This window comes from Notolabrus celidotus, chromosome 4 (assembly GCF_009762535.1).
Source record: "Notolabrus celidotus isolate fNotCel1 chromosome 4, fNotCel1.pri, whole genome shotgun sequence".
In the NCBI taxonomy this organism is placed as follows: domain Eukaryota; kingdom Metazoa; phylum Chordata; class Actinopteri; order Labriformes; family Labridae; genus Notolabrus; species Notolabrus celidotus.
In genome coordinates, this window is record NC_048275.1 from 25654549 (window position 1) to 25681228 (window position 26680).

Below are 26680 nucleotides of genomic sequence, written 5' to 3' on the forward strand. Positions count from 1 at the left end.
TTACAAATTAGATATTTTGAATTTGAGCAAGAAACTCAGCACATGCAAGAGAATCCATTAGCAGCACTGAACTGAGCTGGTCAGACTTGACCTTGTTTGTCAGTGCACATTTAATTTGATGACAACACAGACTGTATATAATGATGGATGACGTGTCTTCACCTTCTTCTGTTGTGCAAAAGTGAAGCCTAAATACACCCTTGCGATGGGCAGAGCGGAAAGTTCAGTGACTCTTGTGTTATTGTTTTAACATCTCCTCTGGCAGTCCCTTTACCCTGCCAGTGCACACCACGCCACAGCAGCCATATGACTCTACAGAGCTGTCCATTAACCCATTATACCCCTTTATATACCATCAAATAACTGATTTAAACTACACACATAAATAAAATGAGCACCTGGGCATCAATCAGCATGATACAAAATAGCTACATTAAAGCAAAATCATGCTTGAGAAAAACATATGTTATGTGATTTTGATGTTACAATTTTATTCATGTTCCATCTGTTAACAGGGAGGAGGTAGACTTCATGACCATAGTGCAGCAAGCCATTACGGGGAGCTCTTAACATTGTGGTTTCACATTTGAGCAGCTTGCATGTCTTCCATCATTTATACAGTCATCGGATGATAGCTCTCAGCCATGTAACATCCAAAAATGGACAGAAGTAAGACATAGAAAAGGTTTCTCTAACCCATAACTCTCCCAATCTTCAACTACTTTTAACTTCTTATAACATTGTAGTTCTTAGTTTTCATTGTGCTCAACTGTAACAAGTAATTCAGGATTAGTCTTGCTAGCTCTATGTGTGTTTTGTCGCAGTCACCAAGCTTCTGTTCTATTCTAAGAACTAAAAAACCTTTGAAATATATTTAACATGAATATTTAAAAGTAACAGACAGCAGTGATCTATTTAATTTAATTTCTCTATTTGCTTTTATTTGTAAGGACAGTTGAAGAGAGGGCAGATATAAATAGGAGAAGACAGTGGGGGTGACATGCAGCAAAGGGCTGAGGGCAGGAGTCAAAAGCAAAGCCTTTGTACATGAGGCATATGATCTACCAACCAAGCTAAACCAGTACCATGACACATGTCTTAATAACACAGTGCATTGGCAGCTTTTGAAATTACATTAAGTAGGAATAATCAGAGGAACTACAGCTCCGGCAGAGAGAGAGAGGGGTGGGACAATCTAAAGGGCTGGCGAGCATGAGATGCTCATTTAATTTTTTATCAGAACCATAGCATGTATCTAATCTATAAAGAAACATGTTTACAAGAGTTTATCAGTGAGTTTTCGCTTTTCTGACAAGTTAAACATTTAAAAATATCGTAGACATCCCAAGATTTCGAGCCCGCCACAGCTTCATTAGTTTACATGTGTACTGAAAAGGATGCTGGCAGCACTATAAAGTGGTTTTGCCTCTTGTTTGAGCCCTGTGTCACATTAATTGTTAGTTTTACTTATTTTTTGGCAATGCCCTTTACCTTTAAAACACCCTTAAGTCTCTCCATCGCCTGATACAGATAGCTGATAAGATGCTGCTCCTGATGGCCAATGCCAATATGATTACTAATACTTTTTTTTTTTATACATTTGTGTTTTAAAATGTGTAGTTAGTGCGCGCCTGAGGGTGAGAAAGGCTGAGATTTATTAAAATAAGATGGGTACATGTTAATATGCTATACTTACTAAATCTAACTGAAATCCCTTATGCTAACACAGAAAACACAAAGAGCAGTTCTGACTCATTTTTATTTTTACTATGAACCAGAGCACTCCTGTGCATCCAATGATGCCTATTTCATATTAATGTCTTCACCCAGCTGCTGGTCTGTCAAACTAAGTACACTCATTAGACATACTGTACGTCAGAAGTACAAATGTCTGTGGTAGAACTTGTGGATCAGACTGTGAATGTGGGTAGATATAACATCATCCAGAGCCTTTCATTAATCATGATGATAAATGTTCATCAACAGCTTTTGTTCAGGATGAAGACAAGATGTTAATTAGAGAGTAAGGAGGAGAATCGGAGGAGCCTGCTCGCGAAACTGACAAAAACTTGGATCGAGGGCCGACTTTTAATAGATCGGAAGGAGGGAGCTGCTTTGCTATATACCAAACCCCAACCCAGAATCAGGTTTTCTGTAAGTCATTTAGTACCAGGGTCTCCACAGACGCTGGTCTAAAAATGCCAATAAGCTGATGAAATATTTGGCTTTCTACTTCACGTACAGTTGGGTCATCAAGTGCTGGTAAATCAGTGATTTTGACATTAATGGGTCGTCTCTGGTAAACTTTCTGCCGTCCTCAAATCTAAACTAGTGAATTTATTGGTGCTAATGCTAGCTGCAGCTACTGCTGCTCTGCTTTCTTTCAATACATCTTCTTTGCGGTAACTTTTAAGATTTGTTGTTAAAACTTGAGGACTTCTTTCCTTGTTCTTCCTCTGTGTTTAACGACTGATCGAATAATGCTGTCTGTGTTAAGGTGTAGGCCTGTTAATGAGTGATAAATGTAGCTTCCATCAGCTGTTTTAAAGAGATATTCTTTATTATTGTAAAACTGAATAATAAAAGATATCCCGTAATCAGCCGTTAAGTTATAAGACTGATATATTTCGTCCATCCCTGACATGTAACGACCCATCTATCTGTCCTCTGCTGTATGTCTTCATTTGTCTGCAGACCTGCTGTCCTTCTTCCTCCATTTGTCAGTAACACACTCTCCATTTTCTCAACACTGGACATGTTGACTGTACGCTACTCCCTACATCATTTAACCAGCCAGTCTGTCTTCACTCTCTTCTAATTCGTCCATTCTGTCACTTCCTGACTCCATCCATCAGCACATAGCCTGCACCCTGCATGACAGTCATCCTAAAATATCACCGCTGAAAGTCTACTTCAATTTAATGGATCATAAGGCCTGAGTGTGAATATTTAGTGTGTGTGTGGCTGCTGCCTGGAGATTTAATCCAGTGCTGCATAATTGATGGAGAGACATTGGAAAACTCACAGATCATTAAATGTGATAGCAGATTTGCCAAACACTCCTCAGAATGGTTTATGCTCAGTGTCCTGTCAGGGCTGTCTGTTGTACTCGAGACAGCTCCTGAGAACTGGAAGTGACTAAGATGATGATGTAAAACATGCTTTGTGCTTTACCACACACACTAACTGACATGTTGGGGAGGTTTAACTGCATGAATGTATTATGTTTGTCTGTTACTTACTGTGGAACAGCAGCAGTGTGCGTAGGCTACCTTCCATAAAGTTGGTAATTTCAACCCCACCTTTTATATGCATATGTGGAACTGACCTGAAATTGTTCCCAATGTACAGGCTTAGTGAGGTGGTAGCCTTTTCTCCAGTGTTGGGTGAGTCCAAGTGTGGTAGCATGTTTGTTAGATGGAGAACAAGCACGCTGGAAGGGGGAGGGGTTTAAAGCTTGAATCATTCCCAGCAAACAAACTATTTGCTGTCAAAAAATGGTGGCTTCCATCTTGACAATAGAGTTTTCATTTTGTCCCTTTTGTTAATAAAAGGGGAGTTATTTACAGTGGAGTGGAGGTTAAATCTGAATTGAGTGCAGGAGGGATATTAGACAGAGTAGCCTACAGCAACTTTGAGGGAAGAGCATAAGTAACACGCGGCTCCATGAGTTATGAGCGGATATCCTTACTGCACACACACATTCACACCAAATGTGTGAATATGTGGCAAAGACTTAAGCTTGGGCTATAAAATCCTAAGCTGTTTACCATCACAACACTGGCCAACTTTTGAGACATTTAAATCAAATTTAATACCAGACTTTTGTTAAACCTTGAAACTTGCATAATGTGAAACAAACTGTGAATTTTAAAATAGTATTCTTTAAAATGAACACTGTCTTCTTCCTGGCACTTTTGCCTTTATTAGATCTGACAGCTGAAGAGACACTGGAAATGTGGGGAGTAGAGAGTGGGGGAAGACATGCAGCAAAGGGCCGTGGCCTGGAGTCAAACCAGCAACTGCTGCTACTATAACCTCTATACATGGGGTGCATTAAACCACTAGGCGAATCGGTGTACCAAATGAACAGAAATGTCTTCATGCTTCTATCATACCCAGAGTTTAGTAGTTTAAGTGTAACTTCTAAAAGAGTTTTGCAATATTCCTTCTGCAGTCACAGCAATTTTAGTTGACACACATTGTGTGGAGCTGCTGCCTGTTGAACATTAGCAGTTAAATTGTCTGATTTGTGAGTATCTTTGTCAGTCTAATTTGTAACATTTGGATCAGTGGGTGCATGTTAATTGGAAACAAAACTTTCTTCTCAACTATTGAGCAAAATATCAAAGCTAAACATGGGGTGCATCGTGTATTGTGTTATTCACTAATCACTTTAAAATGTTTGATTATTCCCTTAGGCCCGACACAAATTGAAGACACAAGGTCGAGTTAGAGCAATTACACAACACTTGTGTAGTTGAGAAATACCAAAAAAAAACGACAGCTAAAATCAACTTTGTGAACACAACACTATGAAGCCATTCTTTTTCTCTACTGGACTCAGATTTTGAAGACATCTGGATAAATAAGACAGGAAACCTTAGTCCTTGGGCTCTGTTCTCTTCCTTTGTAGGCTGAATTCATCATAATCTGCTTCAGGTCAAGGCACAGCTAACCACCAATGCCACAACCATTATCATCCACCATCATCTTCGCCATCATCATGTCCTAAATCAGCAGCAGACGTCTTTTTGTGTGGCCCATGCTGTAGCCATTAAACACAACAAGAGGATTAAGATTAATTATGCAAGATTAACTATCAGTGTGTGGACATTATTGAGGCTGTGTCTTCAGAGTTTTCAGTTATTTTGATTTCAAGCATCCTTTGATGAATATGTATTGTCTTTCCGGGTTTCATTGTTTGTTGGCTGATATCACAGAAGTTATCGGTCATTCATTTGGGTCATTAATTTTTTATCAGCAAATTTTCCAGTTCCTTGAGGATGATGGGTCAGGTATTTGGAGTTTGTGATGGGCATGTTTCATTGTTTTAGATTGAGCAGTGACAACCAATGATGACTGGATAAATCAGTGTCAATAAAAATCCTTCTTGCAGCCAGAATACTCGTCAAATATGCCAATTCAGTAATCAGCAGTCAATTTTGTTCATTATATCACACTCCATGTATCCCCTCATAAAATGTCTAACCTGGATCTTGATTGGCCAGCTGAAGTTTGTCACATAGACGTAGAAGGTGATGTTGTGGTGGAGTCGGAAGTTGAACTTCTCACAGGAGAAACTGTCCCGGTGCTCCTTGATGTTGGTCCTTGCTATGATGGGCATTTCCTCACCTGAGATGGTGCCAGCTAAAAGAGACAGAGGGAGGACTATTGAGAAACACAGCGGAAATTATTGTAGTTCAACATGCATAAGACAATTAACAGAGAGGAGAAAACATGCAGAACTATTTTCAGTAAATCAAGTAATTTATTACGGTCTAAAAAGATTTTGTTTATCATAGGAAGCTTTCATGAACAGTCAAAACACAAACAGTGGTACATTTGAGGATGGTCATGTTATTTTAGCCTCCAACAACTGCTTAAGAATATATTAAATATAACAACAGTAGCTTGTGGATAGCAGTGCTCCTTATTTTAAACGAGGGATGTCACCAAAAATCATGACAGTATATTTTAATAGGGATGCAGGGGACATAATACTATAGTAAGACCGTCTGAATTCATGTAAATGCAGCATTATCCATTACATAAGAGAAAATCTTCCAACGTTTATTACCAAGAGCTGGCTTTGTATATTCTGCGAATTAAGGAGCTGGCATTAGCCGTCTGACACTGTCCCAATCTCAACTATATTTTTTCCATATACTTAGTTTCAATTGTCAATACGTTTTGGGCATTTTTTATATTTTGCTCTCTGCAATTTTGTAGGAGAAAGGGTAATATTTAAAAAAAATGGAGACTCTCATTTTAGCATGACATATTGTCCCTGTCAGGCAGAAATCTTCTATCTCCAAAAGGACTACTTTCCAGGAAGATAAAAAAAAAATGTTTTCACATATCTAAACACTGCATGAGATTTGACAAGTTTATTTAAATTTATTTTCATATGTTACATTTTAGAAAACCTACTGTCAGGCATATAAGGAGGTCAACAGCATTGATTAATGAAAAAAAAAAGGTACAATATGAAGATACAAGGTTGTGAACAGACTGAAATTCAAAAATTATTTTTGTATCATCCACGATTCAGCTATTGCAGCAGCAGGAAAGCCAGGAGTGAAGGAGACTTGTTACAAGATAGAGTATGAAAAGGATCAAAACCAGCTTGATAACGTTACCTGTGGAAATCCGAATATACAAACTAATGGCATAAGCATGTACTGAAAAAGATGACCCCCATAACTACTGGGGCAATTACAGGGGGCACATTATTAGAAGATGCAGATCTTGTGTGACTGTAAGGAAAAACAGACAAGGGGAAAGTAGAGCAAGGTATTGAATGCAAAGAGTAAAAATGCCTAATGGGATACCACACATACTTTGGTGGCATGTTGACAGTAGAAGAGAAAGATCCACGATTGAAAGTACAAAATGTGGGGTCTCAGTAAGATGGGAGGAAAGAAAATGGGACTAGTGCAAGTCAGATAGAAAGTCTGACTCCACTCCCCGTTCGTGCAAAGCAACAGTAAAGCAGAAAAACAAATTTATAGAAGGACTCTGCAGCACGATGACAGCCAAACAGAGTGACCCATCATCCAAGCTGCTTCCAGCCTTACAAGTGGTAAGTGAGCAGGTTGAGTGAAAACAGTCCACAGTTTTAAATGTCAAGGCGTGCCTTTCATCTGAAGCAGGCAAATTATTTTCCTGACACCTCGCAGTAATTCAGAGCGAGCTAGTAAATTCCTCTCAGCGCTGAAGCGGTCTGATTTCAGTATCCTTCAGCGCATTATCAGCAGTTCTGTGTTAATAGCTGAGTTTTTCAGACGCTGTGAATAAAATATTTCCACCTCCTGCTTTATCAGGGCCATTAAACACTCTGTAATAGTCTGCCCACAATCACACACACACACGCACACACACGGCTCAGAGTCCCAAACTGAAGAGGCTCAGGGCCCCCAGACACTACGAGTGTGAAAGCAGAGTGCTTTTATCTTAATTGAAATCAGGAGGGAAAATGTATAAAACGCCCTAATGCCAAAATTCAAAATAGCTTCTGATGTGTTTCGTTGAGAGAGAATCCCCTGGAGGTAAGCATGAAGGAGATCTGACCATTTTACTTAAGGACACTTGGACACTAATAAAAGATACCGACTGTGGGATATCTTTACACCCAGACAGCTCAATGACGGAGCTTTGGAGACAGACCAAACAATCAGCCACTGAGTCAAATTACATTTGATATCACAGCTCACTTTCACTTCCATTATGTGACACTGAAAGTCAGAGAAATGTCCTATTATTAAGACTTCTAATGGGGCCCCGTTGGCCCAGTGGTTTAGGCATACGCCTTATGTAGACAGGCTCCTTGTTGCAGCGGTTGCTGGTTCAACTCAACCATTTGTTACATGTCTTTAGGTGCTTTTACAACCACAGAGACTTTCCCCGGGAACTCTGGACCTTTGGAGGAACTGTGCATTTCAACAGCAGGAACTAGGGTCTGAGTTTAGTTCTAGGATAGGTAATCCCCCCTGAAAAGTTTCTACACTCAGGGTAGTACTCTCTGAAGGTCCAGGAATCATGGGTAACAGGGCCAGCAATGCTGAAGGTTTCGTTGTCGAGTTTACAACAGCTGTTGAAACGCAGAAATAGTCCTCGAGAATGCATCCTTGTTTCGCTTTTTACTCAAATGTCAAAATATCCTCATTAGATGCAACAAATGGCTTTTAAAATCAATCATCTTACTTTCAGTTGAGCGTTTCAGGCATATTGAAACGGCTTTGCTACTCGTGCTTGTCTGCTTTCAAGTATCAATTCACAGATCTCATTGCATTTACTTTTATTTTTCCTCCATACATCACAGGTCGTATTTACGTAATCTCCATGGGACTCGGTAGAAACACAGACAATATTGGGCCACAGGAACCATTTAGTTCCTGGAAGAGTAGTTTCATGAACTAAAAGTTTCTGGAACTTCTGGTCGAAAAACCACATTTTCTTTCTTTCTTTCTTTCTTTATTTCTGGGGTCATATACAATTATACACACTAACACACAATACAAAAAAAACCCCACTTCCCCCACTTTCTACCTCCACATCTCCTGTCTTTGTAAAAGTGTCCTTAACAAAATAAAGACTTAAAGAGAAGATCAATTTCGACCGTTTTTGCTGCGTTATACGTTCTCTACTAACTTACTTTTGACAGAATTAAAGGAGTAATATGAGGTAATCATTTGAAAAATTATCTGAAGAACCAGCACGGCATTTAAAGTTAACACATATTGGCCTTATTTAACCATAAAAGGCACTGCAGACCATCACTTCTGTTCTACAGTCATTCTGCTTGATAATTTATCTTTCTCTGCAATAGCACAGGTCTAGGTTGTTTTCCCCTGCAAAACAATAAAGTTGCAGTTTACATCAATAAGGCTTTCTTACATCTGAACAAAACATTATCCTGCAAGAGGTAAATGATACTAGAGAAAATCTTCTCTGTTTTGTCCTCATGCTCCTCTGCAGAGCATGTGATCTTCATCAGACCCTTTACCAGGCAGGTACTCTGGCAGAATGAGAGGAGATTGTCCACTAATCTGTCACAGATTGCATCGTTTTCTCTCAGACAAATACAGTGCCAAAAATGTAGATACACGCAGTAAAGTTCCTTCCAGGTCTTGTTTAGATATTACACACTCAAGATTGTGAGGGCGCTAACCTTTGACCTCTGACCGGCAAATTGTTATCAGTCCATCCTTGAGTTTAAGTGGACTTGGTGAACTAATATATTTGTCCTCAGGGCGTTCAGATGAATGGGATAGATTGACAAGCACAAAACAAAGTTCACTTAGTCCACTGCTGTGTTCAGTATGAAGGGATAAAACTTACTTTGTTTTAATCACAGTTCCTCAAAGGACAGCTGTACCCAAACTACTATCAGCTACTATTTTTAAGGCTGTAGTCTCAGTAATTTGATCTTCCTTCTACAATGAGCTGTAGGTACATGACATAGTACTTGTTACTTGCACCTGATCTGAAGCATTTTGTCTAGAAGAGACAACTGCCAGGAGTTGCCTTTAACTCTTGAAAAAAAACTGTGGAGGGCACTTTCTGAAACTTTGGTGAGTTAAGCAGGGGAAATTTTGATAAAGGAAATAATAGGTTTTTTTTAGACAAGCATATGGGCATGTTCTCTACCTGTGGAGCTGTAGGACCAGGTGATGTTGAGGTTGAAGTTGTTTGATGCGTTTATCGACATGTCCAGGTTCTTGTTGGCCTAGAGGGGAAAAAGATAATTTGAAACATATATAAGGGTAGGTTACTGAATTTTAAACAGTTAGCAACAAAAATACATGTTGCTTTTGTTTAAAGTAGTATTTTTTACTGCACTGTTGACTGTGCAGCTCATGTTTTGACATCTTATGTGCAGTTGTTTCCTTTCTTTTCCTCCAGGTATGCTGACCTTTTGCACCCTGCTCTGCACATTTAAGATGCACAAACAAAAGAAAACATTTCCCAACTCAACTTCTCAACACATCTCAACTTCTGTCACCTAAGGCAAATTTGAATCTGTTGGCTTCTTTACGAGCCGTTGCATTGATTTGGTGATTTTGTCTGCAATGCTGTCTCGAAATCCCAATTTGAGCTGTAACTACACCTTAAGGCACCACTCAGACAGAAAAACAGGTGAGATAAAACTCAAGATTTTCGATGTGTCTAACTTTCAAAAACAGCTTCACATATTAAGAGGAAACATGTTCAACACATTCCTTAAAAATACAACTGTGTGGCCTCTTCGTGATCAGATTGTCTATGATGGATAAGTTTCCACCGGTCATCACCTTGTTGTTTTTTATCTGTCTTTGCTGCTTATGATCAAATACACATAATTGAAATGCTACAAAAACAGACAATCCAGCCCCCCCCCCCTCATTATGAAAACATACAACATAAGTGGCAAATAAGTAAGTTAATATAATTAATTCATTTAATTGGACCAGTCATGTGATGTGTAGACCATAACAGAGACACATTCCTTGACTAACACTTCCCATTTACAATGACAGTAGCACCCCCTTGTGAGTCCATGTGTTACCTGTTCAGGTGTAGCCATGAAGTTGATGGCGGTGTAGTAGCGGTCATCTTCCTGAAGCAAACTGAAGGTAAACTGGTAATCGATCAGCAGGTTGTCTGGGTGAGAGAAACAAATAGAAAAAGAGGGATGAAGGGAAAATGCGGCCAAAATTGACACCACACCCAAGGTTATCTTCGTACTTACTACTGAATATATAAAACAGGCCTAGACGGTAATTTGTGATTATGTACAAAGACATGCATAATACACCATGTGGAAGCAAAGTGGGGAGGGAAAACTTCCTGTTAGCAGACCAAAACCTCCCAAAGAAACTGACTCATTGGTGGAAAGTCATCTACCTCCACTGAGTTGTTGAATCTATTGGCGATGGTGAATTTATGCTTTAGTTAAGCTCCAGACGGTTAAATGATCTGTGTAATAATATGCTCCAGTGATATTTTACTTCTTTATTTGGGTGGTTGTTTGTAATTTTTGTTCATTCAGCCTGCCCACTGTTCCCACTTATTTGCTCTTTAAGAATGCTCTCCATCCTGGCTCTCTTTATTGGCAACACCATCAAGCACAGACAGATTTAGGAGAGTAAAAACACGAGAGAAGCTGACTGTGTGTCGATATTCAACTAGATGACTGAGGATACAGAGGCAGGGTTTCAGTCAAAGATCTCATTCAGTGACACAGTAAACAAGGTGAGCATGTGTGATCAAACACACGTACATGTTGTATGAATGTGAACATGAGCGCTCTCACTGAGGATGTTGTCTCCTAGATGAGCCATCAAGCAAATCAATAGAACATGAGTGAGAGTGGAAATAATCGTGTCCTCGCAGAGATTTAATCATTTTTGATAACGGCTCCTCCTGGAGTGTCAGGAAGCGGCTCTTTGTCAGCAAGACAATGGCCATCGTATAGATAGAAGGGATCATGGTGATTGAACATCTGGACAGACAGCAGGAGCCACACTGGGTCACCTTGCCTGCCTGTCTGATGGAGTAGGAGAGGAAGGGAGGAGGGGAAAGCGGGAACAAGAGGAGAAAGCATCTCTGTGGCCATGAGAGGCTATCCGTGTAAGAGGATATTTATAAAGTTAATCAGCATGACTGCCGAGTGCTGGCCCTTCAGGGTAATCCAGGTGTGTGTTTGTATGTGTGTGTATATATGAGTGCCAGTGCATGCGATGTCTGCAAGGGCAGCTCAGGTTAAAACACACTTATGCAGGCAACACTGATTACTCAACTCTGGTTCCTATTTTCAAAGTTTGTGCCTACAGATTGACTGTAGTTTTGTTCATTCCACTAATCCTAGAAAAGGCACGCTTAGATTCCTTTCTATCCTGTAATGACAGTGACAAATTACAGGCTGCAGGTAAGGGAAGATGACTCATCAGTCAAGAAAATCCCAAGCAGTCAGTCCAATCTACACGCAAGTTTATTTTTAGCTGTCTCGTGTACAGGGAAAGGCAGGGGCATCAGCATGGCAGGAAGTTAACTTCACAAACTCTTTCAATAAGACCAAACAATGTTCATCCATCACAAGACTTGTATCCACCCAGGTCTCTTTTTCTGCTGTGCTGTTAACATAAAGCTCAGATTAAAATCCACGTAATTCAGTATAATGGAAGAAGAGGGGGATAGAACCAGAGAGCAGGTATAAGGCAAAGCAATGAGAGTAGTCTATTGGCTGCTTGGACACAGTATTAAAACTTTGTGACTGTATGACTGGTGTGATGTTCAACTTGAACAGCTAACAACAGACCTCATCTCAGAGATTATAGTATAATACATAGTTCCTATCAGCTTTGTAGAAGGTTAGGGTTTTCTGAGTTTGATGGAAATAATTCAGCAAGACTATACGTAAGGTGCCTTTAAAACAAACTATCTTAAAACCTGTAAAAACTGTATGATAGCAATGCAGGTGAGCTGAACTTTCATTTAGAGACTACAGACAGGATTTTGTTAACCTTTGTGACACTTGATATGTTGCCAAAAACATACAGAGTTGTAGCCTAACAGGCTGATTCTCACTCAAAACATATAATCATATAGCAAAGATGCATGCTGATTAATTGTTGAGTAGTTCCCAGTGACTACTGAGTTGTAATTTAGCTTGAGATGACTATTACTAAGTACAGCATGGACTTATAAATGCAATCTCAAACACAGTGAATTCAATAACCCTGAGTGGTATACACAGAAGTCCAGAGCATCATATCATTCAAGATTCAAACCCTTTTTTCACTCCTAATGGTCACTGATGAGTATTCAGACACGTAACTGTATGAGTGTTTCTGAATAAGAACAAGTGCTGTGTTGTAACATTTGAGCTGTTGCTGTCTGACACTGAATACCAGCATTGAGCAAAGACACCATGAGAACTTTCCACTTACAAAGCAAAAATAAAGTTTAGTGTCACACTCTGAAGAGAGAGCAAGAGATGTGCAGTTATCACCTTCCTTTCAGCTGTATGAACCCGGGGCGTCACCAAGACGAAAGCAAATTATGTTTGACAAACACTCTTGTTTTGTTCAGCCTTCATGGCAACTTAGCCCGAACAGCAGATATCATCAGATCAAAGACAATATTTTTTCTTAACATCTCCCCCCTCCCCCTCCCAGGCAGACGCGCACTGCTACTTCTCAGTTGTTTATCCCAAAAGGGTCGAAAGTACAATTTCAGACTGCTTCCAGTTTATGAAAAGAATGGAGACGTGTGTGTGTATGGACATGTACATCAAACATATGTTCATATCTTATCCATGTACACATCTGTACATTTGCAAGACTGTAGGGTTGATTCCATACATCTACTGCCGTGTGCATATGTGTTTTGTGTGCTTACATGTGTGTCCATGTCTGTGGTTAGCCAAACAAGCACAGCACGGAAAAATGTACTGCAGTCCCTGTGCGTGTCTCTGATGTTTGATTTCAAGGCTGAGAGAAAGAGCATCAGCCAGGTTTAAAAGTTCATTGCAGCTAATTACTAATCCCATCTGAGGAATCTGAAAGCAGTTTCACTTAAACAATCTCAATTACAGGCATACATGTGCAAATTCTCACTCTGGAAGAATCAAATCAAGGTGTCACTAAAGGTTTTAACGACCCCCAGAAGAGCTGAAATAGAAATAGTCCATGTCAATGTCTTAGGTTCACAGATGGGTGATCTAATTACCATAATGTGTAAGCTAAATCTGCCGGTATGAAACAAAACACTGTGATGGGGAATGAGAAGGCAGAATGGAAAGCCGTCACCCGGAGCGTAATCTGATATTCCAGACGTTGACTTTGGATAGAAATTTCTAAACAAGCGTGAACTCACCTACAATGTCACTCTGTCACAATCTCTCGCAGAGGTTTCATTTAATGCTTGTTAACAACTCATTATTTCCCATTTGCAACACCTGCCTGTCAGAGCACAGGCCAGGCACTTCAGCATCACCTCGCTGAAAGAGAGCTTAGAGCCGGGGAAGCAAACACAAGGACAACACTGATTCACTATCAGACCTGATTAGAAGTCAAGGTTACCCTGAAGTCATTTTGGATGAGTTCAGGTGATCCCCGATTTATTGGAAAGTCATGGTTAACCCAGTCAATAAGTTTGTAGAGTGTAGTTATCAAATACATGTTGCTCTTACAAAACGTCAGTAAGTATATACAAATCAATAAACCACTGATGAGGGAGTAAGTGCCAGACCAAATGATGAAGTGCCCACTGCTGATGGAACCTTTTTCCAGAGTTTCTGTGGCAAAGATTCACAATGAGTGATACAATTCCACTGTTGAAAGAGACTTCTTGTTAAACTGTAATTTCACATTTACAGGGCACAATAAGCAAAGACTGCTTCATCCACAGGGGGCACCAAAGTTGACGCTTGAGCCAAAAGTTTGTTAAAGGAGCTTAAAATACTTCTGCAAAGTACAACTGATACAGTCCTTCTGCAGCTTTCAACAAGATGAGGGGGGGACACAATATATCTGTGATGATGACAAAGTTTATTCATTTGAGTTTTGATTTAAAGTTTGAGGTTAAATCCAATTAATAAAACCAAACCTTTTTCAGTGTTTCAGGATTACAACATCCATTATCAGTCTAAAGCCAGCACACTGAATAAAATCAATTGGTTTTTTTTTTATTTCTGACAAAAAAAATGCAGATTCCTTCTGTGGTCACACATTTCTCAAATAAAAGTTAAATCTGAAAAGTTCAATTTTTTTTTTTATTAGGTAAAATATGTGAATATTTAACAATATTTCAAAAGGTAAATACACCATCTAGATTGATCTAAAACAATAATATTGATAAACGTTGGTAATTAAAATCAACAGTTATTTCATTTTTAATATAAATTAAAATATAATTAATATTTTTTCATATATTTAAAAAAAATAAAGACATCCTTGAGAAAGGTTCCCTTATAAAATGAGACTGTAATGACTGCATTTATTGACAGTCTCCTTTCAAGCTTGATAAAAAGCCAGCGCGTTCATGTGCTCTGTGCTATCAACCCTTCTACAATGTCACATATGAACACGGATCAAACTGTTATTGAAACTGACTCAATCTAAAAATCAATCAGAATATTTTATAGTCTATCAGGGCAACCTCTTACTTGCAAAGGAGCTTTTTGGCCTGATAGGACCAATTATTCCAAGTTGGATAGGCATCCAGACTGAGTGCCTGTCAGCAAATATTGAGTCATCCTAGACTGATGCCAGATCGTGGTCTAATGAAGGGCCTGAGGCCAGGAGCGTTGTTGACTACTGATCACAGCTATGAGACCACTTTAAGGTTTGAATTGGCCCCAAATTTCACTACGTTTATATTGCTTTGAAATAATTTGACTTTAAGAAGACTAAATCAGATTTTATCAGGTAAATTTTGGGAATATGACCGATCAACCCTCTTAATTTCTCTCTATGTAGATTTTAGTCATGAGGTCATTTATCAATCCTATTTAGTGTAGTACTTCACTAATTGTGGTTTTAATTGTGAGGATGTCGGTAAATATTGAAGCCACTGCAGTTTGGCGTGACTAAGCTTTCCGAGCATGCCTCGGGGCAGCAGGCAGCGCTGAGCGTGGACTGACTGGTGTTAGCCGGTAATTCAGCCGACTGCTGGTCTCTCCAGTGGATGTGGTGGGACACTTGGTGGCCGCCACTAATTAGACATCCCTCGTAGCTGACTGTGATGGAGGATGACAGTGGTTCATTAAAGCATTGTCCTGGTGATGCCTGCTCATAAATGCTAGCCTGACTGGGGGCCAAACTCATTAAACAGCAAAGTTGCTTTTCATCAATTGACTGGTGGTTCAATATGACAGCGCTAACTGAACCAAAGCAGCGCTCTTTGCACTTTATCCCCAAGTGAGATGAGGAACGCTGCAGTCATAGCAGGACGCTCACATTCATCAGTCTGATGAAAACTGATCTCCAGCAGATATTGCTGTTTAGATGTATGACAATATGAAAATTCTGTGTTTTGTCTTTTGTATGTTATAGAAGCGGACTACAGTTATCACATGTAGTGCTTAAACAAGATAAAGATGTCATCTCTGTCTCTTGTATTATCATCTATGAGAAGTATGAAGTTAAATGAGCTAGCTTAGCTGTTGTCGCTCATATTTGACTGAAAATTTCCACTGATGGTGAGGTAAAATAAGGTGAACAGGACAGAGTGAATCAGTGCATACCCGATTAAGATTCCCTGCCTCGTCATTGTCAGAGTCTCCGACATTTTCTTTACCATTCATCAGTCCTTAAATAACCCTGCTTTGCAAACCCTGCTCTGTTAGTGTTTACTTTGTGCGTTGTCTTAAGATTTGAAGGTTTATCTTTATCATACTGTACAGTTTTTGTATCTTCCTCTCCTGCTTTCCCTCAGCTGTTTCCATCTCTTTTATATTTTCCTACAGTCAATAAATCTAAGCCATATTAATCAGACTTTTGTAAGGGGATGATATGATGATTAGTCTTCCTGAGTCTGTGATTAGAGCCAAATCAATGGCAACTGAATGTGGTCAAATATTAGCTTTGCAGCAGAATATTGACCAATCAGCATCAAGTATTTAACCCAGCTATGTAATAATCAGTTTAAATCAGTCAAATGTTTATTTTAAGCTAATACAAGTTTGATAACAAGGCGATAATGCTCTATTCATATCAAATGTCCTCCACATAGACATTTTTCTGATGGTTTTTGAAATAATTTACTATTCACATTTTTTTCTCAACAGGCATTAACAGGCACATCTAAATTATTTGGTTTGTGCTATACTGACTGATTTTTTTAAAATGGGAATGTATGAGATACTTGTCATACAGGGGCTGCCGGTCGGCTTGACCTCTTTGTTAAGAGAGCAGCCGAAGAACCAGAACTGAAGCTGGGTTATCAACCGTTACAGACAGGGTCAGCTGCATTACGTCATTTAGCATATCTTAACAAACTCCAACCAAAGAACTATTCTTGGTGTAAGAGTATGCTCTATTTTGGAAAGGAAGAACGCTACTCAATAGACTGAAGGAGAGAGGGGAGAAAATTCTGTGCTAACTGGAGAGCAGGAGCAATCCTCAGTTACCTGGTGGTGCAGGTGTGTAAACTAGGAGCCCAGGGAGCTCCTGCTGTCATGAGTGGGACTTTGCAACCTTTCTGAATCAGAGGATATCAGCGGCTCACTTCGCCTGCAGTCTGCCTCACTCACCATCCAGAGTTCACTGCCTCACTGAATGCTGCTGTTTTTTTACCAACTGCCTTCAATACTCAGGAGTTAAATCAGAAAATCAGGAAGCCAAATTTGCCTCTTGTTGTTTTTTATTGCATAATGAAACAACCCATGGTGCACACAATATATTACTACCTTATCAAAATACACTGCAGCGATTGATAGCCTAGATTTCTGTGACCGCTCTCCAGCTGCTTTCTCAACAAAGAGGCTGAGCTGACTGGGGTATCCTGTGGCTAATACACATAGTACTGACAAGTACATCATACAACCTCACTTCAAAAATATTGAACTACCCCTTTAAGTTGTTTTGCTTATGTACGTTCCAGTATACCTTATATATGAATGCCCATGTCAGCCAAATAAGACTGTGAAACATATTCTCAGAGATATATTTTTAAGTGTTATTTTTGCGGTATGAGCATTGCTTGCTGTTAGTGCAAAGGTTGGGACCAGACTATGTGAGTAGAGGCCAAGCAATTGGAGAGCCCATGATGTAGGATTTGTGATGTTGAACATAGCATATATGTCAAAAAGCTGGAGCACTAACTTAATTCTCAATCAGTGCCACACAAATTTAGCTCCATTTCCCCAGCGCACACTTGAGTTAAAGCATATCTGTATTCAAATGTATCCAAAATTGTGAGTTCAGCAAAGCATACTAAGTACTTTTTATAGGAAACCGAGTAGACTCAAAGGTGGGTTATACTCCAACACTTGAAGATGATAATAATGTAGTGAGTAGTAATTTAGGGTGAAATCTGGGTTAAGCAGAAAGCTTTATTGAGCAGAGCTTCCATGTACATCTATGATTCATACAATAGCTCAGTAGCCTGCCTACAATTGTCTTTGATATATTCCCTTTGTACAAATGGGAGGAAGCAAAGCAGAGTCAGACGGAGCACCAGAGAGGGGAATGGACTACTGAACATGTATGATTGAGAGCAGATGTCAATGGGGCTGGCTTGTTTTGATTTTCAGCTGTTCAACCTTAAGTGGATGTTTGGTTTAGATAATGGCTTTCTGTTCACATTTAAGGAGTTTGTGCTTAACCTCCGCTGCTGGTCTTTTGGTTCCCTGTGAGTGAAGGAGTGTTTTGTGTCAGGGCTGGCTCTCTGTGAAGCAGAGAGGCAGTCAATCACTGGATGGAATAAATCCAAGCATTTATTCTACAGTAGATAAGAAGTCTGAAGTCTGAACATACACTTTCTTGAAGTAGGATTTGAGTAAGTGACTGACATGTGACTGAATTAAAGATCTGACTAAGTCCTACAAATGTAGGAAAAATAAAGCTTCAAGGAAACATGGGAGTCAAATGTGGTTGAATTCACTACTTTCAAATAATAGCATCACAATTTTCGAACAGGCTCTACTCGCACCTTAAATAACGGGACATGCATATTCATATTTGTACTTAAAAACACACATCAGTGAGGACACAGCTCAAGGATAAACTTTATTACATTTCTTTTTGCAGTTTTGCACATTTGTGTAATCTCTCTGCACTCAGCTGTTTGATAACTTTCCCCCATCAAAGGAAATCCACAGTTGGTGCAGATTTCTCAAACTTCTCCCTTAAATCTGTCTAAGTCTCTACCAAAGATGGATCTTCCTCTCACACAGTATAATCTGCATGTATTTCCACATGACAGAGAGACAGCCTCTCTTATCAGCACCTTCCTCCCAATGACATTTAAGGATAATATTGACCTCAACCACTTACTCAGCTGAACTCAAGGAAATGGATGGCTTTTAAATCACTTCTTCATACACACTATCTCGCTGCATGTGTGTACTTCTGAGTGCGCTTGCTCTTAGTCAAACAAAGCTAACCCCATTTCAAAGACAAAGGAGATGTTAATGACGCATAAATGGCAGAGCATTATGTAGTCAAAAAAAAAAAGCATTTCGGCCGCAGCCATGGAGATATGACGCAGCTGTGTGCCTACAGACTTTAGGAGCTATTAAATTCATGTCTGACTGTTTGCATTTACATCACCAAAAGCCCTTTACAATACTGTACAAGGATATTACATTGGTGCCATCTAGTGCTTTCAAACCTCAGTCCTAAATCCAGCAGACAGAGTGAGACCATGCCAACAGTAAACTCTAAAATAAAAACTTTACTACCCCACATGGAACTCACTGAAGAGGATATCACTGGCTCAAAATGACAATTCTTGCCTTACCAGGATTTTCTTATATTCTTTAGAATTAGCAGAATTGTTACAGACTGTTTAAGTGCTACATTTGATGACTCTAACTGATTGCTGTGACTCCTTGATCTTAATAACATTTCTGATTCGGGTTTTTAAAAGAAATAAACTGTGAACATTATGTAAAATGTAGGTGAATTCTTCTCACATCCTGTTCTTGAAAAGCAGCTGTTTGTGATCAAAGGCATATTTTCAGTGACCAGCACTGCATGTCGTGACTCCTCTGATTGCCGTACCCTTTCCAGCCTCTCTCACTGAAACAATGATAGCCCACTCGAGGTAGAGAGCTATTGACATTGACAGAACTTGAACTTTATTCCAGTGGGTTATGATGTTTAAATTGATGATGGCAATTGGGAGATGTAATGTGTGTGTGTGTGTGTGTGTGTGTGTGTGTGTGTGTGTGTGTGTGTGTGTGTGTGTGTGTGTGTGTGTGTGTGTGTGTGACAGAGAGATACATATGGAGTGAGTGTGCTTGTGTGCCACCAAACATCTGTTTTGACTGCAGCATTCCTCCCTCATCTGCCCTTTAGAAAGGAAAACCAGCAATTTGTTGCAAATTAGGTAAGTCAGTGTGAACTCTATGAGCATCTGGAAACAGAAAAACAAAGTCCTGCACAAGACACTTTCTTTTTTGAACCTCTCCTCTAATGGAATGGAAGAAAATCTCTGCATTAAAAAGTTAATATTCTTGTCTGTAGTTATTTCAATATGGATTTCACTAACATACAGGCTTCTCTGGAATAATTATTTTACAAAGACCAGAATAGCCTGAAAAAAGAGACTATGATTTCATTGACTACGTTTACACGTCTAGTAAGTATCCTGATTTTGATCTTTGTCATGACATGGTGTGAATGTGGAACCATGTTCTTCAAAGCTGTGCACACATGATTATGACAGAATCCAGGTGTGTATTAATTGTCTGCTCAGTCACTTTACTCTGTATCAACAGATAGTGTTGAGAAAACAGCTTTTTTGCATGTTTGCATTCAACAGTTTCAACATCAGAAATGAATAAGTATTGATCAGGATTCCTCAAAGTCTGACCACAACCAGGATACTTGTAGAGTGAATGTAAACACACTGTTTGAAAAGTTAGCCCCTTTGTTCGTACACAATTCTGCAATTGTCCAACGCATTATCCTGCAAACATCACAAACAGACACTTAGATACGGACCCAATTTCAGGACGAATGTAATCTCTGTTTACGGATTCTGCACAACCATGCATGGTGTTAGACTTTGGTTTGAGAAGTGTTCTGGTTTTCAGTAGTAGGCGTCAAGTAGCATTTCAGTGTGTTCTGAACTTACGTGTAAAAAGAGGCAGTGTGGAGGGCAAAAATCCCTGAATGCATTCCCAGCTTTTATTGGTGTTCATCAAATTACTTAAAAGTTTCAGTTAATGTTCATTAATGGATAACTGTATACAAGCTGCCAGTCAGATAGTAAACAATCGCAAAGAACAGAAGCAGATTTCCAAGTCTCGAGTCATTTCCAGAAGTAATGGCTGATTGCTGGCTACACTGAGGGCTCCAAAAAGTTGGCCGTCACTCCCAGAAGCCATATCAACGTTGGAACTACCTTGTTCAATTTAATAAATGCACAATGAAATGGTTTTAAAAAATAACCTTTTATATTACTGAGACTTTTTATTTGGCAAAAGATTCTATATAGTATCCTGAATGAAAGTCTCGCATTGTTGGATCCATCTCCAAACCGACATTACAAGTATACTTAATCTGTGTTTCTATTATGTTACCTAAAATCCCACATACTGACCAGAACAGTTGCTCTGATGGTTTAATAATGCTGTCTAATAACCTGTCTATTCAAGGGAGCTTTTGTGTTCTTCAAAATGACCAAATAATGAACTCTAAAATTCAAAGTGTGTCCTCGATCAGAAGCAAAGGCTGTAGTAGCATAGCATTATTATTAGCGCAGTAAGACTCAATGTGTACTACTGACAAAATCTTACAAAATCAGGAGGCAATACAATCCCAGGGTCATACTAGTCCCCGTGCCTTCACAGCTACAGTTTGTGTGTGAAATTGTGTGGATGTGCATTAAATTAAGTCCATGTGTATGTTGAATTAGTCCAAGCATGTTGCAAACACTCAGTACTCTGCCAAAACAGAGATTAATATGCTGTCTTGTTTTGATACCCTCCTCAGAGCTCCCAAACGCTGGTGAAATTTGTGACCTTACTTAACTTTTTTTGGGGTACAAATATGAGATTTGGCAACAGAGTGGATTTATGAGTCAACAACAGGGAGGTGGATTATACTGAAAGAGAAATCAGACTTTTTATGGAGGGTTTTATGTTTTTCCAGCTTTAACAGTTATTATTGAAACATTTCAAACAGCCCTGATGCTCTGGAAAAGAGAAAACAAATACTTTGATTGGGATCTTTTTTTTTCTTAAGGTCACTTTGATTTGAATGATTCAGTGCAGTTTGATTGTGATTATAGCTGAAGGTCTTTGAGTCCTTGTTCTTTTAAGAAAGCAAGCCTCAACTCAGACAGATGACTGACAGAAATACTGTAAATGAGAAGAGAAAGCTTGATGGTGTTTGAGAGGCTGATTGTGGGTAAAGTACACTTGACCTCAGCTCAGCCGACAGCTGTACATCCAGCAGCTCTAGCAGCTAACTTTGGACTTTGTAGACAGAAAATTCCCACAAATATACTAAAAAACCATTACAATAAAGGCAGGAGTCAAGCACTTTTATTTCTTTGCTACATTCCTTCTAGAAAGAGTACTTTGAAAGGCACCAGAGCTGCTAGCTTAATTTGCTGATTTGGTGCATGCAACATTGCATTTTTTAAACATTCATACCCTGTTTTCACACAGTCAGCTTGGTCTGCATCACCAAGTATCCCAGTGTAGTTTGTGCAGCATAAATATAAATAAAAAATGAATGGAAGTTTTCTTGGGTAAGCCTACTTGTAGTTAGCCTGCACTTCAACATGACAGCCCACAGGATTAGAATCTGCTTTCTGGGTACCTGACATCCTTTGGTTCATGATGAATCACAGAAAGCAAACTGACTTGTACCAGGAAACAGACTTCAGTTCTCCGTGTGTGTGTTTGTGTGTGTCAAACTCATGTGTAGCCACAGCTAGATACTTACAGTAGCATGTTCCTCTGAGGGGGTTACCAAGGTAACGGTTCTCTGAGTCACATCTGGAAGAAAAGGGTGAAGCAGCGACGGGCGGAGAGGGACGGGAAAAGAAGGAGAAGAGGGAGAGAAAGAATAAATGCATTAGCATTCAACAAGAGCTGAGTTTTCACAAAGATGGATTTCACTGTTACAGAGTCTGTGTTGGCGTGTTTGTGTGTGTGTGGATGGCTGGTTGTGTGTGTCAGGTGGGTCCTTGCTGCAGGTATTGTCTTTCCCCTGCTCTTTGCAAGGTGATTTCCCTTGACAGTCCTGTCTAGCCATGGCTGCTCTCTTTTTCCCAAGGGCCCCCACACACATACATGCATACACAAACACACACACACACACACACACTCACACACACACACCATCGACCCTGAATGCCAACACAAGTGGACATTGTCATTCTTTATACCGTAACATCAGACTGCAACCGATCATCAAAAATTTAAGCCAGGGGAGAGCATCAGAGATGACCCTGCAGTGTCATTATTTGAAGCTTGTGGACACCAAGCGGCAACCTCCGGTCTAAAAATATGAGTCAATGCGGAAGTGTTAAAAGCTGCAGTTATTCAAGGATCCGCTTGAGGCTGGCTCCGGAAGTACCGGAAGTCACATACACATGAATGGGAAAAAGACGATCTTTGCAGCATTAATAAACATATTTACAGCCTGGTACAAAAGATGAGTGTAGTCTGAATAGCTCATTTCTCGATGTCCTCTCACTGTGAGGGGGGTGAATTTTTTTCTAATTCGGGAATTTTGAAGATATTGAGATTACTAGTCTTCCAATGAGAGGCACAGCTGCCTGTGGGAACACTGCAGCTGTTGGCTAGGAGGCTCAAAGCCCGCCTCTTTACGTCACACTGGCTCGACAGCAGCAATATGGCTGCTGCTGCCGATTGGCTTCAAAACAGCGTTCAGAAACAGATGGGTGACGTCACGGATACTACGTCCATATTTTTTACAGTCTATGGTGGACACACAGGTTAGCCACGATGCATAACAGAAGTATACGACTTTGCTTTACTATGGAGGAGCATTTAGGTGTGAGGCAATTTTTCAAAACCATAAAGATATAAATTAAGTTGGTGTATTTTGAGTGTATTATTCCTTTACTGGGGCTGCCTGTTTGTGTTCCATATACTGTATAAAACATGGACGGATCAACAGCAACACCAAGTGAAGCCAGAACTTTTAGAGCTCCCCCTGGTGACTGGCTGCAGTGTAGGTTGGTGAATGACTGTTGGCTCTGTCGACAAATGTTGACTCCAGCAGCATTCTTGATTAGCAGAGAGACACAATCTAACAAACACTAACACAAGTGTCATTGAACGTTTCATAACAATGAGTGTCTGCTTCAAACCAACATGAGTCTCTTCTGCAGTGGAGTGTACCGATCCGAGAGATCTTTGACATTTCAGTAAAATCCCTGTTTGAGAGTGTGACGTCACTCTCTCAGTTCCACCAGAGCAGTTTGTTATCGCCCAGTGAGGCCGTATTTTGGCTTCACATCACACAATGGGAAGAGACTGCAGCCATGTTGACATACAGTCAATGCTCTTGCCCAATTGCAGCTGCATGAGCCCCAGCCTCTCTGTGACCCCAAATGGGATAAGCTGTATAGACAATGGATGGATGGATGAATGAGGCAATTCAGTGATGCTGCAAGCTACAGTGTTCAGTGTACGTTTAGCTGCTCTGGGCACTACTACTGGAACATCTCAGCCTGCACGGCTCAGTAAGGTGCTTGCATTGCCGCTCCAGCCAACCAATCATATTCTACATGGGGCAGGACTAGTCAACCAGGTAACCAGGAAAATAGACGCTTGTAGGATGATCATCACAGAAGCCCAATTTTGGGACACTGCCTGTTTGTTACTGCTGTGTGATGTGACAGTAAGAAAAACAAAGAGGTGATAAAAACACAGGGATCCTACTGTAGTATATTTTACATGGTATTTTCAGTTTTGTAGCCAAATTGACAAAACCAAAAATGTATTTTCGCTTTGTAAGGACTTCTTTAAGGTATTTTAATATCACTATTACCATTGTCATGAGTATGAAAAATATATGCAGATTTAAAAAAAAAATCTAAATCTGTAAGTATGTACATATTCATGCTTTTCATTTTTTTTGAATGAATAATTAGAAACTCTTATACAAAATTCCTACTCTGAATATGTGATATGTCCTTAGAATTGAAAGTTTAGAAAGTTTCTGCCTTTTTTAAATGAAAATCATTGATCTTCAAGAAGCAGTGTTTTAATTGTACAATGCTGGAAACAGCTGAAGGATAATCAGATACAAAAAAAGTGTTACCTCCAAGGATGACTTTTTTATTTATTTTTGATGTCAGTGATTTTGTTCTGCAAACTGAAGTACAGATTCTTTGGCATTCTTGATCTATATTAATATCTGAAATGGCTTTTTTTTTTAAAGTGCATACACCTACACCTGGTATTTTTCTTAAACTCTAATGTCTGCATTAATCCCATTGCCAGCAGGTTCCTGAGTAACCCGTGAGAGGAAAAGTTTTAAAAATGCACAAGAAGAAAAAGATGCTACTATTACATAAAATACTACACCATCCTTTTAATTTCCATTTGTTCATTTTGACAATTTTAAATGCTACTTTTTCACGAGAGACAAACATTTTATACACTTTCAATCTCCCTATCAAGTCACTACCTGTGGGTCCTGGGGACTCACTGTGTTGAAAAGCTATCAACATCATGGTTGGCATACATGGTGGTTATAAAAGCTTTTCAATATGGGGTGCTGGTGGCCTAGCGGTCTAAGCGCCCCACATATAGAGGCTACAGTCCTCGTCGCAGGGGTCGCCGGTTCGATTCCCGGCCGGTCGACCATTTCCTGCATGTCTTCCCCCACTCTGTACTCCCAACATTTCCTGTCTCTCTCCACCTGTCCTATAAAATAAAGGCAAAAAGGCCAAAAATATAACTTTAAAAAAAAAAAAAAAAAAAAAAAAAAAGCTTTTCAATAAAGTTCATTAAAAAGTTTTGTTCTTTTGACTGACATTAATCAGTGCTGGTCTATGAAAAACTAAACAGGATACAAACAGGCTTTGATAATGGGAAGAGTTTAACAGCATGACATTTCAGTTTAAATTCAGCAACCACAGTCATTATCAATATATTTTCGCAAAGATAAAAAGTATAGTGTACTAAACTGTCAGGTCCTGCCAGTCCATGCTGTCAAACAACAATTGACTCGGTGTATAATTTGCATGTAATTCCGATATTTGAGTCTCTTTCTATTACTCTCCCTGACCACATAGAGGCAAGATGTCTATTAAAAAGACACGCAGTTGTTGATGGACAGTAATTGGCTGCGGTTAAAAGTTGTGACCTTTACATTAAGGGAAAGTCTCTAATGACCAGAAAGCTCTGCTGCAACACAATTAGTTAAAAAAAAAAAGGAAAGAAGGAGAAGAATAGATTTTTACTGGTAGAAATATAATGACGGTTTCAAAATACATAACACAATTTCTATGGTTGCTAAAAGGCCCCACGGCCCAGGCAGACAAGGGCACTAAAGGAAAATGTTAATTTCGACAGTCAGCTAAAGGATATAAAGAACAATAATAGAGCTAAATGTGTTTTTCACAATTCATCAAGGAACGATGTGCGTGCTATTGAGGCCATTAAAGTGTCAAAATGGATGATGTGAACCTGCAGGAGCTCAGGCCACAGATAAGAAAATTATGGCCTGGCAGGAGGGAACAAAAGCTGGAGTTATCGAACATCCACTGCAAGCCAAACGGAAAAGAAATGTTAAAAATGTGATAAGAGAAACGAATATATGGGTTATTATAATGTCAAGGCTTTGAATATGCTGTTAATACCACTCCATCCCAGTATTCTTGAATATTATTTCTCTTTTGTGTGACTGTGCCTTTGTTTTTTTTAATAACTTTCATCTGGAAGACTTTAAAAAGAAAAACAAAGAGTGTTTACTGACATTACAACACTTTGATAAAAGTCTGTATGTGTGCCATAAAGACAAAAGAAAACACAGTGCTTATTAAACCCATATGCAGGTTTTTGACAAGGTTTAGAAAAATATGAGCGGTAAATCAACCAAAGCACCCCACAGTTGCCGAGAAGCAGAGGACGGCGGGAGGATTCAGGAAGACGAAGCAAAATGCTTGAGGACAGAATAGAGAGAATATAAAGAACAAATACAAAAAAGCTTGAGGAATAAGTGAAGGAGACCATGAGGGTAGGTGAGGTTTACAGGCGGGGTGTTTGTGAATTCTCTTGTAGCAGTGCAGTGGGTCACAGAGCGGTGTCGGA

General features: G+C 39.5%; 1 protein-coding gene across 3 annotated transcripts in view; it reads right to left on the minus strand.

The window, feature by feature from the left end:
- atrnl1a (attractin-like 1a) overlaps nucleotides 1–26680 on the minus strand; it is a 305950-nt gene that overhangs the window by 141582 nt on the left and 137688 nt on the right. For all 3 annotated transcript variants that reach the window (XM_034681468.1, XM_034681469.1, XM_034681470.1), the window contains 4 exons: nucleotides 22332–22384; nucleotides 10271–10365; nucleotides 9373–9451; nucleotides 5213–5370 (listed from right to left, as the gene is read on the minus strand). In XM_034681468.1, the coding sequence (XP_034537359.1) occupies nucleotides 5213–5370; nucleotides 9373–9451; nucleotides 10271–10365; nucleotides 22332–22384 (385 nt within the window). The remainder of the gene's footprint in view (nucleotides 1–5212; nucleotides 5371–9372; nucleotides 9452–10270; nucleotides 10366–22331; nucleotides 22385–26680) is intronic.